At 41.4% G+C, this 18,847-nt stretch overlaps 1 protein-coding gene across 1 annotated transcript in view; it reads right to left on the bottom strand.

The window, feature by feature from the left end:
• The window catches only part of rxrbb (retinoid x receptor, beta b), a 44,138-nt gene extending 26,976 nt beyond the window's left edge, over positions 1 to 17,162 (bottom strand). The window contains exons 1-5 of the mRNA XM_060921767.1: positions 16,966 to 17,162; positions 15,883 to 16,086; positions 14,575 to 14,716; positions 9,403 to 9,582; positions 8,429 to 8,586 (exon numbers count right to left, since the gene is read on the bottom strand). Coding sequence (XP_060777750.1) covers positions 8,429 to 8,586; positions 9,403 to 9,582; positions 14,575 to 14,716; positions 15,883 to 16,029 — 627 coding nt within the window. The 5' untranslated portion in view covers positions 16,030 to 16,086; positions 16,966 to 17,162. The remainder of the gene's footprint in view (positions 1 to 8,428; positions 8,587 to 9,402; positions 9,583 to 14,574; positions 14,717 to 15,882; positions 16,087 to 16,965) is intronic.
• Between the last annotated feature and the right edge of the window lie 1,685 nt (positions 17,163 to 18,847).

The raw sequence follows: 18,847 nt of genomic DNA, 5'->3' as shown, positions 1-18,847 counted from the left end.
AAGTGTTTTGCTCCTTTACTGGCATAAAAATTAAATTACAACCCCAAATCAGAAAGAGTTGGGATAATATGGAAAATGTAAATTTAAAAAAAAAAAAAAAAAAGGCTGTGATTTCTAAATTTATTTTAATTTCATTGCAGACAGTACAAACCCGGGGGTGGCACGGTGGTGTAGTGGTTAGCGCTGTCACCTCACAGCAAGAAGGTCCGGGTTCGAGCCCCGTGGCCGGCGAAAGCCTTTCTGTGCGGAGTTTGCATGTTCTCCCCATGTCCGCGTGGGTTTCCTCCGGGTGCACCGGTTTCCCCCACAATCCAAAGACATGCAGGTTAGGTTAACTGGTGACTCTAAATTGACCGTAGGTGTGAATGTGAGTGTGAATGGTTGTCTGTGTCTATGTGTCAGCCCTGTGATGACCTGGCGACTTGTCCAGGGTGTACCCCGCCTTTCGCCCGTAGTCAGCTGGGATAGGCTCCAGCTTGCCTGCGACCCTGTAGAACAAGATAAAGTGGCTAGAGATGATGAGATGAGACAGTACAAACCCAAAATATTTCATGTTTGTCTAGGCAACTTCATCTCATTTGTACTGTAAATATACATCTATCCCTGTGTTGCAGTCCTGCAGCATATTCCAAAAACAGTTGTGATGGGGCAATTTAGAACTAAATTGACTGGAGCTGGTCATTGACTTTGGGAGGTCCAGACCAAGGTCATGACCAGTTCTGATCGAGGGAGTCGAGGTGGAGGCTGTGGATTCCTACAAGTACCTCAGGCTGTGGCTGGGCAGCAAGTTGGACTGGACTTGCAACACCAACCACTTGTACAGGAAGGGACAGAGCAGGTTGTACTTCCTGAAGAGGCTGCGGTCCTTTAACATCTGCAGGAAACTCCTGTGGATGTTCTATCAGTCTGTGGTCGCCAGTGTCCTGTTTTACACCGTGGTGTGCTGGGGGGGCAGCACATCCAAGGACAACACATCCAGGCTGGACAAACTGATCAGGCGGGCCGGCTCTGTGGTCGGCGTGAAGCTGGACTCTCTGGTGATGGTGGCAGAGAAGAGGACTATGGACAAACTACTGAACATCATGGATGATGCCAGTCACCCTCTGCACACCGTCATCAGCAACCAGAGGAGCCTGTTCAGTGACCGAATGCTCCTTCCCAAGTGCAGGACTAACAGACTTAAAAACTCCTTTGTCCCTCACGCCATCAGACTGTACAACTCCTCTTGGGGGGGGGACAGGAGGACAGAGGATGGGAAGGAGCAGTAGCCTAGCCTGACAAAAAGCAATACTGGACAATGTGCAATACTACTTCTGTTGGACTTTTTTTTTTTCCTTCCTCTTCCCCATATCTTATTCATATTTGTATATGTAAATACCTAATTTAATTTATCTAGCAGTTTTTCTCTATTTCTATTCTCTGTTTATCCTGTAATGATGCTACTGGAATTTTAATTTCCCTGAGGGAACCTGCCCAAAGGGATCAATAAAATTCTGTCTAATCTAATCTAATAATGAGGTAAAACAATTAAATAATGATGCGATTTGAAACAAGTGCGGTCAACAAGTGACTGCAATCGTGATTTGGTACAAAATCAGTATCCAGGAAAGGCCTAGTGTTTGAGGAGCAAAGATGGGCCGAGGATCTCCGGTTTGTCAACAAATGCGTGAGAAAATTATTGAAATGTTTTAAAACAACGTTCCACAAAGAAAGATACAAAGGGATTTAGATATTTCACCCTCTGTGTGAGTATCATTAAACGATTCAAAGAATCTGGAGGAATCTGGGTGGGTAAAGGGCAAGGGCACAAGCCTAAGCTGAACACCCATGATCTCTGATCCCTCAGACGGCATCAAGAACCGTCATTCGCCTGTTGCTGATATAACCACATGGGCTCGGGATTAGTTTGGCAAACCTTTGTCAAGCACTACAATACAGAGTTACATCCACAAAGGTTCTGGGTTCGAGCCCAGTGGCCGGCGAGGGCCTTTCTGTGCGGAGTTTGCATGTTCTCCCCGTGTCCGCGTGGGTTTGCTCCGGTTTCCCCCACCGTCCAAAGACATGCAGGTTAGGTTGACATGGGGCGGCCTTGGACTGAGGTGCCCTTGAGCAAGGTACCTGACCCCTGACTGCTCCCCGGGCACTCTGGTGTGACTGCCCACTGCTCTGGGGGTGTGCGTGTTCACTGCTTCAGATGGGTTAAATGCAGAGGATGAATTTCACTGTGCTTGAAGTGTGCATGTGACGAATAAGGGTTTCTTCTTTCTTTCTTCTTAAAATGGCAATTAAAACTCTACTGTGCAAAGGAAGCCTTATGTTAACTGTCTCCAGAAGCACTGTTGAGTTCTCTGGGCTCGGAGGCATCTGGGATGGACCATCACAGTGGAAACATGTACTGTGGTCAGACGAATCAGCATTCCAGGTCTTTTCTGGAAGAATTGGACGCTGTGTGCTCCAGACCAAAGCCGAAAAGGACCACCCAGACTATTACCAGCAACAAGTCCAAAAGCCAGGGTCTGTCATGGTATGGGGTTGTGTCAATGCCCTTAGCAAAGGTAACTTCTGTGATGGCAGCATGAATGCAGAAAAGTACACAGAGATTTTGGAGCAACAAATGCTGCCTTCAAGACGACATCTTTTCCAGGGATATTTCAACAAGACGATGCAAAAACGCATTCTGCACACATTACAAAGGCAGGGCTGTGGAAGAAGAGGGTGCCTGTCCTCTCTGTCCCCAAAAGAGAATGTGGCAAATTCTAAAATAAAAAAATTAAAAAAAAAAAAAAGTGTGACAACGATGACCCTGTACCGCTGCACACCTTAATACCCGTTTGTAGAAAGAATGAGACAAAATAACAGCTGAAACGCTCCATTACTTGGTGTGCCTCAGTCCCTAAACATCTGTTGTGAAAAGGAACGGCAACTTTATAAAGTGGTAACAGTATTACCCCCACTTTTTTTTTTTTTTGGAAAAGTGTTGCAAAAATTAAAACTGAAATGTGTGTTTATTTTTGAAAAAAAAAATTATGAAGTAAAATATCACACAGCAGGGGCATAGCTAGGATTTTTCAAAAGGGGGTGGGGTTTACACACTGACTGGCAGCCTGAGTACATTATGTAACAAAATAATTACCATTGCTAGATTTAGGTAGCTTAGAAACCGGCTCTTCCATTATTGCTGTTTCTTCCATGTTTTCTTGATGTGTTCTAGAAGCGGCACGCTAAAACTTAGCTTCGAAGCCACAAAATACAACTTTGATGGAAAAAAAAACCCCCATAAATTTCTTACCTCTTCACATCGAAAGGAGGAGGTTTCGCTTGTTTTGACAAGGTGAATTATTAACACAAGGGGAAATGCTCGTAATTCGCAACTAAAAAGACTGCAGCTACACTGGCAGCTTGACCATGCTTTCTAGAGCGATCGCGTTGCGCTTGCGCAGAACTGGGTTTTCGCGTCCAAACCACAGGAAGGCCGTACAAGGTTATAGAAACCCTAATGAGGCTGCAGTGACAATCTAGTTTAAAAAAAAAAAGTTAGAAAAATTGTAGTGGCCGCTTTTCTAATATTCTTATGCGGCTATTGAAAAAATGTATGGTCCAACGAGGGGGGGGGGGGGGGGGGGGGGGGCGTCATGGGCACCCAAGGAACCCCCCTAGCTACGCCCCTGCATAGTGTGTGCTGAAAATTTCAAACATACCATCCCAACCATTTCTGATTTGGGGTTGTAAATTAAATATACATTTTTAAAAAAAGTGTGATGAAAAGTTGTTTGAAAATATACAGACAACTGTTGTGTAGTTCATGTATATAAAAGGCATAAGTGTTCCAAAAATGATCAAAATTATAATGTCAAGTTTATTTGTATAGCGCTTTTAACAATAAACATTGTCGCAAAGCAGCTTTACAGAATTTGAATGGCTTAAAACATGAGCTAATTTTATCCCTAATCGATCCCCAATGAGCAAGCCTGTGGCGACGGTGGCAAGGAAAAACTCCCTCAGACAACATGAGGAAGAAACCTCGAGAGGAACCAGACTCAAAAGGGAACCCATCCTCATTTGGGTGACGACAAGAAATAAGAAAATGTATTATTCTTATATGACTGAATATGAAACACTGGGCTCAGGGCCCTAAGCAACTGCTTCTATTGATTGTTTATCAGCTCGAAATGGCCCAGATGTTAGGTAAGGAAGGACTTGATTTTAAAAATCAAATCAACCTGGATTCCCGATGTACAGTGAGAATTTTTTTTTTTAATCAATCAATTTAAATGAGATAGCCAGAATAGCACATCTCAATCAGGTATGATGGCTGATCCAGCATGCTAGTTACAAATGTTCTTGTCCGTTTTATTTAGGATGTAGACGTTCGGCTTGAGAAGACTGATTATACTGAGAATGTTTGTGATGGCCATCAAGTCGTGGTGTCTGCAGCTTTTAAGACTGACAAAAATAAACCACATTGTACCTCGTCATTTTAGCTTCTTTTTAGGCCAAACAAAATAATATATGTGTTTCCTGGGTTTTCAAAATAGGGTAGGTAGGTAGGGGAAAAAAAAAATATAGTTTTTCCCAAAAGTTTACGACAAATTTTCTAGGGTAGGTAGGAAAAAGTGAAGTTTCCTTTGAAAACTTTTTTTTGCAAAATACTCGTTCAAAACTAAACCTAGTCGTCAGATATCGTTGATGATATAAGGATGCACTTGTATATAAATTGTTCTAATAATGATGGCATACTTTCATTTTCCAGGTAAAATGGGAATATTTTGGTGGATGATCTATTTGGTGGTGGCCAGAGTGGTGGTGGTGGTCCAGTACCTAGATCCATCCCTTCAGTTCTGAACATTTCCAAAATATATTTTTATATACACTAGTGGGGACTTTCATACTTAAAACTGGTGTCTTGTGTGTTTATCAAAACTGAGTGCATGCCTAACATCTCAGCCTTAATGACATTATATTTGCTTCATGTTTTTTCTTATTCTGTCTATGAATGCAATGTTCACTTATGTTGTTCTAATGAATACAGCTGCTTTTTTATTTTTATTTTTTTGTGGTTCAAACTTTCATTTGATATACGTAGGACTCTTATGTTTTGGCATATAAAAATAAATCCATATTCAACTATATGGGGGGGGGGCATCTGTCAATACAAACCCTATCTAATATAAAAAAAAAAATAATGGCTTGTATTCATCAGTTTTGGGAACAGGATTTATCATGATTTGTTCAGTGATTGCACGACTGCTCAGTGACCGCACAAAGGAACAGGTCGGCGGGGGGAGGCTATAATCTGTTAGCCTGGGCCCGCCCATCCTAAGCGTGACGCAACACGAGGGCCTGTTGCAAGCTTAGTCTGGCCAGGCAAGCTATCTACAGCTCTTCCAAGCTCCCGAAAAACCGGGAGCCAATCAACTTTGAGCATCTCCGACGGCCCTGGGTAGAGGCGTGTTCAAGGCACTGACGTAGTAGAACTGCGACCGGAAGCCATAGATTGTTTACAGAATCTATGCCGGAAGCGCTTCATTCACTAGAAACATTACGAACATGGAGCAAGTTCTCATTGAAAACGGAGCAAAGAGCAGCCCTGGAGGTATTTATTGAAAGGAAGGCCGTTTTTGCCTTGCTCCCGGCCGGCTTCGGTAAGAGTTTAATCTACCAGTTAGCCCCGTCGCGTCACATACGTCAGAGGAAAGAGTGATGTGATTTGGTTTAAGCTTCGTCACAGCCTTTTCTGGCTTCAACCAGTAGCAAACTGAGGCATTTCAGGGAGGCGGGTCAACCACGCACTTTGGGAAACGGTTGGGCTTAATATCTTTGCCAGACCAAATGCTCGCAGAGCTTTGAAGTCGCGTTAGCCAGACTAATAATCTGTAGGATTGTTCTTCAAAATTAGTCATTGCCGCCTATCAAAATACCATCCAGATTCACCCTGAATCATCATATAATCTATTTCAAATATGATATATTAGTTGAATTTCGTTATAGCAACGATGTCCAATGATTTCTATACCTACCATCGTCGATTGGGGCGTTAGCAGATGCCATATTTCCAAGGTCGTGATGTACACTCGTAAGGTGAACCGGAACTACATCTATAGCACAATGGAAACTGGGCGTGTTGGTTGTCAATTTACTCCTGACGGGCCTCGTGTCTTCCGGCAAATACCGAGTGGTTTATATGACACGCCCTAGCGGTTCTCGTTTGACTCGCCAGGTGGCTGCCAAGCAGGTAGGGTCGGGCACGAGAAATAGTTTGTTTATCGTGGTCATAAACAGTTGAAGGGTCGCAGTGTTTTTACAGGGTCGGTCGGATAACCGGAAACACATATTATTTTGTTTGGCCTTAGTCCATTTTGTATCCTGTATGAACCTTAATAACATCAACTTACTTCAAAGCACAGCGACAAAACATTTTGTTGATGCATCTTAGCTTCCCTTGTCTGTACTTGCCAAACAGATAAAGCCATGCTAGCCTTTCATGCATGGATTGCGCTCACAAAACATGAGGGCTTAAATTATGAAAATGAAACGTGTTGTATAATGAATATTCCTGATAAACAAGAATTCAAATACCATCTCTGCTGCTCTTCAGCATGGCACATGCATCCATAACTTCATTTTAATTTTTCAGTTTTATAAATGAGCTTGGTTATAGCCAATAACTTAAATCAAACAGTCAATAACGTGTTTGGTTAATGCACAGACTCACCTTCAGTGTACAGGTACTTATATAAACAAACAAACCAACCACTTTTTGGCCCACTACAAGGTGTGGAATCTTTCTGGTGCATGAGAAATCAAGCCCACTACAACCCTCAAGTCCAAAAGTAGACCTCCTCTCGAGCTCGCTATTAAAGGGATCCTCCAGCAGATTTACTCATAACTTAGGTTAAGTATTCATAGATTTCAACAGTCAAACATTCATTTTCGGAGAACGAATAGTATTCTAGAAAAATTAATTTCTATTAAAATACCAGATGGGCCTCCTGCGGAAGTGACGTGTGCGATGGCGTGGCGTAGTGGAAGCTTGGAGCAACTCGGCTGTTTATATCCTCTGCTTACATCGTGGTTTTGCAAGTTTGACAAGTATTTTTCCTGAATTTATAGGTTTTTAAATAAGTAAAGTATGCTTCATTGCGCAGCATATAAATGCCAAAATGATGCTAAAAAGAAGGATGAGAAGATATCTTTTCACCGTTTATCTGGCCAGAATCATCTGACTATTCGCAAGAAATGGATTCATGCCATCGGAAGACCTCAAAACAATCTGCCTGCGGTGCTCTACTTATGCTCCGAACATTCCGAATCATCCTGTTTCGATGAAATTAAAAGAAACATTAATGGGGGCTTCAAGAATAAAAAGAAAAAGATGATGCCGTGCCAACAATATTTGCCCATCGTTCACCTCCAAAAGTCCACCGATGCAGTGTTGAGCGGCAACAGAGACACCACCACCGGGAGGTTAGTTTCAACTTTGTAGTACACAGGGACGGATCCAGCCCAAGAATCTGACCGATGCACATTTGCAGAAATATTTTCACTGATTTTACCAGATCGCTATAGATTTTCACAGGGGCGTAGAGTACGCCAAGCCCTTTCTGAAGAGGGCAGCCACGGCCTGCTACGACTGCGGCTCGGCCCAGTCTGTTGGTTGAGTGTGGTTATAGCCCATGTAGCCGCCTAGCGGTAAAGTAAACAAACACCCCATGACCGATGCCAAGTAGTGCATATATATATTTCTGCACGCGCATCGGTCTTGATCCATCCCTGGTACGTTATCGGTGTCGTACCTGGTGAATTGTAATTGGTATTTCGATGCATTGTAGGCTCTTCAGCGTATACTGGAAGAAAATATGGGTAACAAAGAAAACACGGACGTTAAAGAACAATCGGCGGCTCAAGAGACGGAGCATTCGATTGAGCTTCAGGTACGGACAACTATACTCCAGATAAGAGAATTACTCAGAACATTTTGCATGAAATTCACTCATTTGAAATTTCTGAAGTTTTATTTCATGGTAGTTTCAGTTATGTGCTAGGAACGTGAATTGACCAGAAAGAGGGATATTGCTATACAAACAGATGAACAAGTCAGTGTTGAAATCCAAACAGAGACAAGATTATCCAATGTCCTTTGTTGGGAGATGAAAGCGTCTCATTCGATGATTCGTTTGAACTCTACTTGCAAAACCACGATGTAAGCAGACGATATAAACTGACGAGTTGCTCCAAGCTTCCACTACGCCACATCATCGCATACGTCACTTCCGCAGGAGGCCCATCTGGTATTTTAATAATTATTTTCTAGAACACTATTTGGTCTTTGAAAATGAATGTTTGACTGTCGAAATCTACGAATACTTAACCTAAGTTTAAGAGTAAATCTGCTGGAGGGTCCCTGTAAAAACAGTAAGAAAACACTCACAGCACCAGTAGAACTGCTTGCAGAGTGCAATTCTGTCTTGTGATCCACAGCTGTCTCAGCTTCCAGGATCTTCTCCACAGGCATCTCCTCATTGGCTGTAGTATTACAGTCATAATCTCCGTCACGGTCCTTATTCCTCTGCCGCTCCTCCTGAACAGCTGTGGAGTGCAAGGAATGAGGATTTTCATCAACCAGATGTGAATCGCATTCACCGTAGTGAAACATCAAAAGCTCTCTTTGCCGTTTTCACCCGACACATACTCGATGACTTTTTTTTTTTTTTTATTTGCTGAGGAAAAACGTGATTACTTTTCGTTGTGGATTTTGAGCAGGAGAGTGAATTATTATTCAGGTATCATTTAGTTTGTCTTGGAAATGAACACTATTTACAAAGCATTTTCATGTTGCTTATTCTCAGCAAAATCAACACCATTATACAGAATTGATTAAAAAATATATATTTTTTTTAATTTCACCAAGGATGAAGATGAAGAATAAGTGTGAGAATGGGGACCGACACATTCACATCGTTACAAGAGGATCTCATTACAAAAAAAAAAAACAGCAACACGGAACAGACACGAGAAGAAACTTAAGAGACTGCAATAATGTTAAAAAATGCTGAATCCAAACACCCACCACCACAAAAAACTATCAATCAATCTATTACATTCATCAACAGCGTAGGCAGTTCAGAAATAGCTAAATTTCAGGGTAAAACTGTGAACCTCGCAACACTGGGTACTGGCAACATACACGTTTTCAGGGACACACTGGTGTTCACACTGCAAATGTAATGTGGACACATGCTGAATTCATTCCAAGTGGTTGGATCATCAAACACATTTGACCCTGTTACTTAGTGCCATGCACGTATTCTCCGAATCTTAAAGCTAAGCCTGAACAGGGCCAAAAAGACCAGACCAAGAGACGAACAAGTAATGGATGATGAAAGCATGGCTCAAAATACACACCTTCTCTCTTCATGCCCATGGCTAGGCACTTCTGGTAACGGCAGTACTGGCATCGATTGCGTTGTCGCTTGTCCACAAGACACTCTTTACTGTCTCTGCAGATGTAGCTCAGGTCCTTCCTCACAGTACGCTTAAAAAAGCCTTTACAGCCCTCGCAGCTGTACACCCCATAGTGCTTCCCTGAACAAGGAACGAGAAATTTACTGAGCAAAGAAGGATTACTTTTACTAAGCATCTTGGATAAGCACTGATCCTGGATCAGTTTTAACTAGTGTTGTCAAGCGATTAAAATATTTAATCGCGATTAATGTCGCGACTGTCATAGTTAACTCGCGATTAATCGCATATTTCTGTCACTTGAAAAAACATTGTAATTCTCTTATCAGCATAAAAAAGTGAAATGGGCTTGTTTTGTACTAATGTTTTTTTTTTTTTTTTATTGCAAAGCATAACACGTCTTGCCACAGCCACTGCAAAGTGAAACCTAAGCCGAGCACCGTGGCTCTTCGTCCCGAGGCTAGCAAGAAAACCATGAGTGAAGTGATCTACTGCTTGATTTAGTCTACAACTCTAATCAGAGAGACAGGTTACACAGTGACGGTAGGCTTGACATGCTTGATTATAATATAAAGTACACTATTATATTAACTTTAAGTTGTTCATTGATAAATATTGCATTGAATCTGATCTTTACTGTTTCAGCTCACTTAACACATTTTGTACTTTTACACTTTCTGCCTGTTGATGCGTCGCGCTGTCCAATCAGAGGCGGCCAAATTTGCATATTACAGGAAGGATTTCTGGGATAGCATTGAGTTTACAGTTCAGAGGGATCTGGCTTCTTTAGACGCTGTCTTCTTAAAACTGAATAAATATTTAAAAAGAGCCAAATGAGCCAGTCTTTTGAATGGCTCTTTTCAAAGAACGGATCACAAAAATGCGGATCCCATCAAAGAGCCATAAATCCCATCTCTACTAGCGCGCCCTGCCCACGCTGGTTCTTTGGGGGGGGAGGGCAGAGGACTCTGGCTGTGCGGGGCGTGGCATTACAGTCTAGCTTCTATCGTTTTTCTAAGCAAAGTCTCTGTTCCAAGTTCCTGGCAGTTTCAAAAGCTTATGAAAAACCTACATCATGTCACAGAGTGTTAATCTCGCGATAAAAAAAAATTATCGCCGTTAAAATTGAGTCAAGTTAACGCGTTAATAACGCGACATTTTTGACAGCACTAATTTTAACGTGTATGTAATGCCTCTAAACTCCACTTCTTTCCTTGTGCAAAGCAACAATCATCATGTTGATTGATTAACCATGTGTTTTCGAACCATAGCTGATCCAAAAGGCCATGAATTAATGGAAAAATCAATAAGATCAGCCGATTTTCATGGAATCTGCCCAGACTTAACTGGAAGATGACATCACACGTGTGACAATCCAGGTATCAATTTCGTTCGTGTGTGCAGCAGTGGTTAGACCGGTCTCGATATGGAATCACGGTTTGGAGAGAATTCTGATAGTGATTGGGATTCTTATATGTCGGATGAAGGGGCAGATGATTATCAACGATATTCCGGAGTAAATGGTTATCTTTTCGAGCCCCCAAGACGAGAAACTGCCAGTTCACGACAGTCTTCCTCTGTAGCGTGCGCGAGAGATATGCAGAATGCAGCGGTTACCTTGCATCATGCTTTCCTGAACAAAACTAAAAAATCAATTCTTGCAATATTGCAATCCGAGAGCATTTAACACATTTCAGTTAATAATTAATGATTGTGCGCACGCATTTTTCTTCCTGTTAAAGTGCATCAGATATAAGATTGGATGTCGCGAGCATGTACAGTGGTATGCAGAAGTTTGGGCACTCCGGTCAAAATTGCTGTTACTGTGAACAGTTAAGCAAGTTGAAGATGAAATGATCTCCAAAAGGCATAAAGTTAAAGATGACTCGTTCCCTTTATATTTTAAGCAAAAACAATTTTTATTTGCATCTTTTACATTTTCAAAATGACAAAAAAGGAAAAGGACCCAAAGCAAAAGTTTGGGCACCCTGCATGGTTAGTACCTAGTAACACCCCCTTTGGCAAGTATCACAGCTTGTAAACACTTTTTGTAGCCAGCTAATAATCTTTCAGTTCTTACCTGGGGGATTTTCACCCATTTGTCCTTCCAAAAGGCTTCCAGTTCTACAAGTTTCTTGGGCTGTCTTGCATGCACTGCTCTTTTGAGATCTATCCACAGATTTTCAATGATGTTTAGGTCAGGGGACTGTGAGGGCCACGGCAAAACCTTCAGCTTGTGCCTCTTGAGGTATTCCATTGTAGATTTTGAGGTGTGTTTTGGAACATCGTCTTATTGTAGGACCCATCCTCTTTTTAACTTCAACTTTTTTTTTTTTTACACAGATGGTGTGATGTTTGCTTCTAGAGTTTGCTGGTATTTATTCGAATCCATGCTTCCTTCGACCAATGAAATGTGCCCTGTGCCACTGGCTGCAACACAACCCCAAAGCATGATCGATCCACACCCATGCTTCAGAGTTGGAGAGGTGTTCTTTTCCTGGAATTCAGCACCCTTTTTTCTCCAAACATACCTTTGCACATTGTGGCCAAAAAGTTCTATTTTGATTTCATCAGTCCACAGGACTTGTTTCCAAAATGCATCAGGCTGATTTAGATGTTCATTTGCAAACTTCAGATGCTGAATTTTGTGGCTAGGACGCAGGAAAGATTTTCTTCTGATGACTCTTCCGTGAAGGTCATATTTGTTCAGGTGTCGCTGCATAGTAGAACAGTGCACCGCCACTCCAGGGTCTGCTAAATCTTCCTGAAGGTCTTTTGCAGTCAAACAGGGGTTTTAATTTGCCTTTCTAGCAATCCAACGAGCAGTTCTTTCAGAAAGTTTTCTTCATCTTCCAGACCTCACCTTGATCTCCACTGTTTCTGTTAACTGCCATTTCTTAATAACATTACAATCTGAGGAAACAGCTACCTGAAAACACTTTGCTATGTTCTTGTAGCCTTCTCCTGCTTTGTGATCATCAATTATTTTATTATTCAGAATGCGAGGGAGTTGCTTAGAGGAGCCCATGGCTGTTGATTTTAGGGACAAGTTTGAGGAGTCAGAGAATTTATACAGCTTTGAAATCTGCTTCATCTGACCTTTCCTAATGAAGAATTTGGCTGAGGACTACAGTTGTCTTGCTAACTTTAGGACTGCAGTTATCATGAGCAGTTTTGCACTCAAGTTTCTATCAATGAAGAGTTATAACATCAACAAAACTGTCCTCATGTTAAAACTGTTAATATTATAGTCAGGCTGTCTGTTGTTGCCCAAATGAGGACGGGTTCCCTTTTGAGTCTGGTTCCTCTCGAGGTTTCTTCCTCATGTTGTCTGAGGGAGATTTTCCTTGCCACCGTCGCCACAGGCTTCTCATTGGGGATAGATTAGGGATAAAATTAGCTCATGTTTTAAGTCGTTCAAATTCTGTAAAGCTGCTTTGCGACAAGGTTTATTGTTAAAAGCGCTATACAAATAAACTTGACTTGACTTTGAACAAGCCACAGCTCAATAACTAATTAAGATCTGGAACCTTGGTAAAAGTTACCAGAGAACTCAAATGTATTGGGGTGCCCAAACTTTCACATCGTGTTCCTTTTCTTTTTTCACTCTCCAATTGTACAAAACAAAAATAACACACAAATCTTGCAGAAAACGCTGAAAAGAAATGTCCTCTTTACCTTTATGCCTTTTGGTGATCAGTTCATCCTCTGCTCACTTAACTATTCACAATAACAGACATTTTCAGTAAGGGTGCCCAAACTTTTTCATGCCACTGTAAATGCTGCTCATAATCCTGTGTCTGGTGCACTCTGTGTGTGTGATAATAGAGGAAATCGACAAACTGTCCAAATGTCAGCTCAAATGTCATTTATTAAATAAATGGGTTTCTTTTCCGCTCCAATAATTCCCATGTGGTCGTTCTGGTGGTGGTGGAACACTTGATGAATCAGATTTATTATTAGTAGGCGACACGAAATCTGCCCGCTTCGTTTGTGCAAACTTCACCTGATGTGACAGTTGCTTTAGTGCTTTTTCTGGGAAATTCGTGAACCGAATGTCCTGTTGTATATGGATTTAAACATCCAAACACAACACAGCGCTTTCCCATCGCTATTTTTGTAAGATTCCAACAACAATATCCAATTTCAGCGAGTAAACAAGCACGGAGTCAGATGAACCGAAATGACCCAAGATAACCGGGGTTCCACGTGTGACATCATGCGAGATTATCCCTGAGGCAAGGCTGCCTTTTTCCAGGATCCAGAAACCATGATTTATTGATAGTTCTGTGCTTGATAATAAAATAAGATCATTAATATTTTTCCCCCTGCTTTATTAATTCATTTTGGTCGTTACTAACGATATTCATTTTAAAGCATTACAATAAGGCATTACATACACTTTAATACTTCAGTATATACACTACCGTTCAAAAGTTTGGGGTCACCCAGACAATTTTGTGTTTTCCATGAAAAGTCACACTTTTATTTCCCACCATAAGTTGTAAAATGTATAGAAAATATAGTCAAGACATTTTTCTGGCCATTTTGAGCATTTAATCGACCCCACAAATGTGATGCTCCAGAAACTCGATCTGCTCAAAGGAAGGTCAGTTTTATCGCTTCTCTAAAGAGCTCAACTGTTTTCAGCTGTGCTAACATGATTGTACAAGGGTTTTCTAATCATCCATTAGCCTTCTGAGGCAATGAGCAAACACATTGTACCATTAGAACACTGGAGTGAGAGTTGCTGGAAATGGGCCTCTATACACCTATGGAGATATTGCACCAAAAACCAGACATTTGCAGCTAGAATAGTCATTTACCACATTAGCAATGTATAGAGTGGATTTCTGATTAGTTTAAAGTGATCTTCATTGAAAAGAACAGTGCTTTTCTTTCAAAAATAAGGACATTTCAAAGTGACCCCAAACTTTTGAACGGTAGTGTATTAGCAAAGATCAGTTAGAAATCCAAGTCGCTTATAAGCAATGTACAGACGAAGTACTAATTCATAAACTAAGACTAAGCCAGCGCTAAAATCATCTCCTTGATAATGGGAAAAAAAAATCTTAAACCCTCTGTAAAACTGGCATGTCCTTCCTAAGTACTCACCGGAGGAACGATCCCCACAGATGGCACAGAGTCTTTTTTGGGACAGCATTGGCCCAGTGCCTCCAGGAGACTTCAGAACAAAGGACGGCTTCACATCGTCAGAGCTGCTGACAGTGTGCAGCTCAGACATCGAGGAGTTAATCTAAGAGGAGGTCACAGGGCACTCAAACTATGAGCTGAATATTTAAAGAATGGTCAACTCATCGTCCTCTAAGGCTACATCCACACGACAACGGCAACGAGATGTTATTTAAAAAAATATCGCGTCCACATGGGCAACGATCAGTAAAATATCAGGTCCATATGGCAACGCAACGCTTGCTGAAAACGATGCAATACACATGCCACACCTCTAGGGGCACTGTAAGACGGTCCCATCGGAGACACCAGAACAATAGAAGTAAGGACGCATGCGCATAAACTATTATGCGCGAGACTTCATATTAGCCACAAAGTCAGAAAAATCTGTTCGTAAAATTACATTATAGTGACCAAATACAATGAAAAGTATTTTTCCAGTCTCACCTGTGAAAGGTAATCCCATGTGATCTTGTTTGGACGGTAAACCTGTTGGTACAGTTAAACGCAGCACATGAATGAGGCATCTTTATTCTCCGCTTTGCCCCATCCAATATGGCGGCGAGGATGACGTATGATTCTACGCGGAAGGCGGCGTCTTTAATGGTCCGGAATAAATTGAATGCTACACGTTGATGGATTAATTTGTTCTTCTACGCCCTTTTTGAGGAATGTATTGTAGGACTTAAACCAACATCTGAAGAGGTGAGATCGCTCCTTTTTTTCCCCTATTTTTGCTGGCGGGATTGACTCTGCCCTAAGGGCTATTCTCTCTCTCTCTCTCACTTTGCACCATTACACAATAAATATTCACAGTGAAAATATTTTGTAAGCGCGTTTCATGAACCAAGTTATAGGATTTGTTGACAACTCGCATCGAGTTCGTTACACTTCTACCCGGCGTGAAGCACTCACAGTTGTGACGTCATCGTAAACAAATCCGTTCTACTCATCCAGACGACTTCGCAACGGCAACGTTGCCAGATCTTTCCACTCTGGAACCCGTTCTCAAAAGATTTCGTTTTGGGGCACCCAAAACGCCGGTGCCGTGTGGACGCCAGGCCGAAACGATAAACAATTGTATCGGATTCACCTGAATCCGTTGCCGTGTGGACAGGGCCTAAGACCCCAGTATGGAATAAGGACGCTATTTGTACAGCGAACGATGAAAAATCAATTCAGTTTTCATCATATGGGTATTTTTTGTGCGTGTAATTGACGGCGACTCACCTGTGGGTTGCTGATGGGTCCGTAACCCACCGAAGCAGTCACTGGCACACCTGGAGAGCCAGTGGACGAACTGATGACAGAAAGAGGGGAGTCCAGGGAACTGACAGGGCTACTGACGGCCGAGGTGGTGGGCACCAACGAGTTCATAGATGCAAGCCAAAGTGGCCAATTTAGAGGAGACGACTTGTCTTCACTACTAAAAGACTGAGAGAATGAGAATAAATGCATCTGACAAAAACAGGATATATATATATATATTTTTTTTTTTGCTGTTTGGATACTTCAATTGAACAGCTGGGTTTCACTATTAACTGGTTATAGTGTTTACAACCCTGTAAACACCTTCATTACCACAACACTGGACTTGACTTCACTACACTACACTACCACTGACTTACTTTATATACAGTCAGAAAACCCTCGAATGTTTGTTTACCTATCTTGTAATTATTTTTTTAAACACCATGCAGACATCAACATCTGTCGGCATTCCTTCGAGCACAACATATAATTGATTATTATTTTTTTTAAATCGCTAACTATGTGCAAGATGAAGGCAGAGCAGGAATGTCAACAAAAATGGCCGAAGAGGCCTGCGCGTCCAAACAGCGCCCTACGCTTTTCTTAGTGTGTTTTTGTATCATCAGCAGCTCGTTTGGTCAGGCCTGGTTACAACCTAAATTTAAAAAAAATACTTTAATATACAACTCAAACACTGGATTTGCACATCTATTTAAGCGTAGCTCACTTAAGTAGTACGTTACCTCTCGGCGCACACAACCAGCTAGCCACAGAAAGCTAATTAGCTAACTCTGCTAGCGCTATCGGAAATCAACACGATTACAAAAAGACGCAACGACGCGTTACACTTATCTGAACGCTGTCCTGCTCCAATGGCTATTTTTAAATCCAAATCTCGATATGAAAATAAAAAAAAAAAAAAGAAACAAAACCATACGATATTTACTCGCTATCAAAAGTAAACGCCACCAACAGTCTTAAACTGCCTAGCAACCAAGCTCTGCGTGTATGCTAGCTAGCTAGCGAGCCTACAAAACAAGCTTAGCACAACTATTTACTTACCGGTTAAAGTTACGCAAACATTTGCATTTGCCGTGTGTCTAAAAACCGCAGAATGGGCGCTTTCTGGTCCGCTACAGATTTTAAACGATCTATAAATAATTTACAGATAAAATGTTTATTTTTGCCAAACACCCAATATGAAGCGAATGTTTTGCATCCAGGCTCGAGTCTCATTAGTCAGCCTCCTAGTGGCCACAGAGCGCATTACTCCTCTGATAACAAACCACAAACAGTACAGTGATTCCACTAAAGGGAAATTAGGGGGAAGAAGCATTTCAAGCTTATCTGTTTACATTATTTGTTATATTACTTGTACTGTTGAATAAAATGGTGGATAAAACAAAACTAAATTGCAAGAAAATAGCCACTTTTATCCTTTAGTGTGATATCTGTCTGTCTACATAAAATAGAATAGAATAGAATACTGTTTATATTGTCTGAGTGTTTAGTCTATGTCTTGTTCTTATCTAGTGTTTATACTGTTTATTTATACTGTTTATATTGTTTGTTAGTCTATGTCTAGTTCCTATCTAGAGTGTTTATATTGTTTGTTTGTTTTCAATTATTCTATTTTTATTTATTGCATTGCCTGTTTGCACCGTGGGTCAGAGAGGACTGATATTTCATCTGTGCTGTATGTCGAGCATGTATAGCATATTTGACAATAAAGTTGACTTGACTTGACTAGAATAGAATGCCTTTATTGTCACTATACCCATGTACAATGAGAATAAAAGCAACTCCAATAACAGTGCAAACAGCGTGTAGAAGAAAAAAAAAGGTGAGGGTGTAAGGTGCACAGTCCTGAGGCGTACGTGTTGTGTTTCACATTATGGAGTGAGGTATTGCACATTATAAAGTCATATTATAAAGTATTGCACGAAGAGAGTCGCATTATAAAATAAAGTATTGCACATTATGAAGTATTGCACAGGGGGGTTAGACTACAACCCCAATTCCAAAAAAGTTGGGACAAAGTACAAATTGTAAATAAAAACGGCATGCAATGATGTGGAAGTTTCAAAATTCCATATTTTATTCAGAATAGAACATAGATGACATATCAAATGTTTAAACTGAGAAAATGGATCATTTAAAGAAAAAAATTAGGTGATTTTAAATTTCATGGCAACAACACATCTCAAAAAAGTCGGGACAAGGCCATGTTTACCACTGTGAGACATCCCCTTTTCTCTTTACAACAGTCTGTAAACGTCTGGGGACTGAGGAGACAAGTTGCTCAAGTTTAGGGAGAGGAATGTTAACCCATTCTTGTCTAATGTAGGATTCTAGTTGCTCAACTGTCTTAGGTCTTTTTTGTCGTATCTTCCGTTTTATGATGTGCCAAATGTTTTCTATGGGTGAAAGATCTGGACTGCAGGCTGGCCAGTTCAGTACCCGGACCCTTCTTCTACGCAGCCATGATGCTGTAATTGATGCAGTATGTGGTTTGGCATTGTCATGTTGGAAAATGCAAGGTCTTCCCCGAAAGAGACGTCGTCTGGATGGGAGCATATGTTGCTCTAGAACCTGGATATACCTTTCAGCATTGATGGTGTCTTTACAGATGTGTAAGCTGCCCATGCCACACGCACTAATACAACCCCATACCATCAGAGATGCAGGCTTCTGAACTGAGCGCTGATAACAACTTGGGTCGTCCTTCTCCTCTTTAGTCCGAATGACACAGTGTCCCTGATTTCCATAAAGAACTTCAAATTTTGATTTGTCTGACCACAGAACAGATTTCCACTTTGCCACAGTCCATTTTAAATGAGCCTTGGCCTAGTGAAGACGTCTGCACTTCTGGATCATGTTTAGATATGGCTTCTTCTTTGAACTATAGAGTTTTAGCTGGCAACGGCGGATGGCACGGTGAATT

Source organism: Neoarius graeffei, chromosome 5 (assembly GCF_027579695.1).
Source record: "Neoarius graeffei isolate fNeoGra1 chromosome 5, fNeoGra1.pri, whole genome shotgun sequence".
In the NCBI taxonomy this organism is placed as follows: domain Eukaryota; kingdom Metazoa; phylum Chordata; class Actinopteri; order Siluriformes; family Ariidae; genus Neoarius; species Neoarius graeffei.
This window is presented reverse-complemented; position numbering and strand designations above follow the sequence as displayed.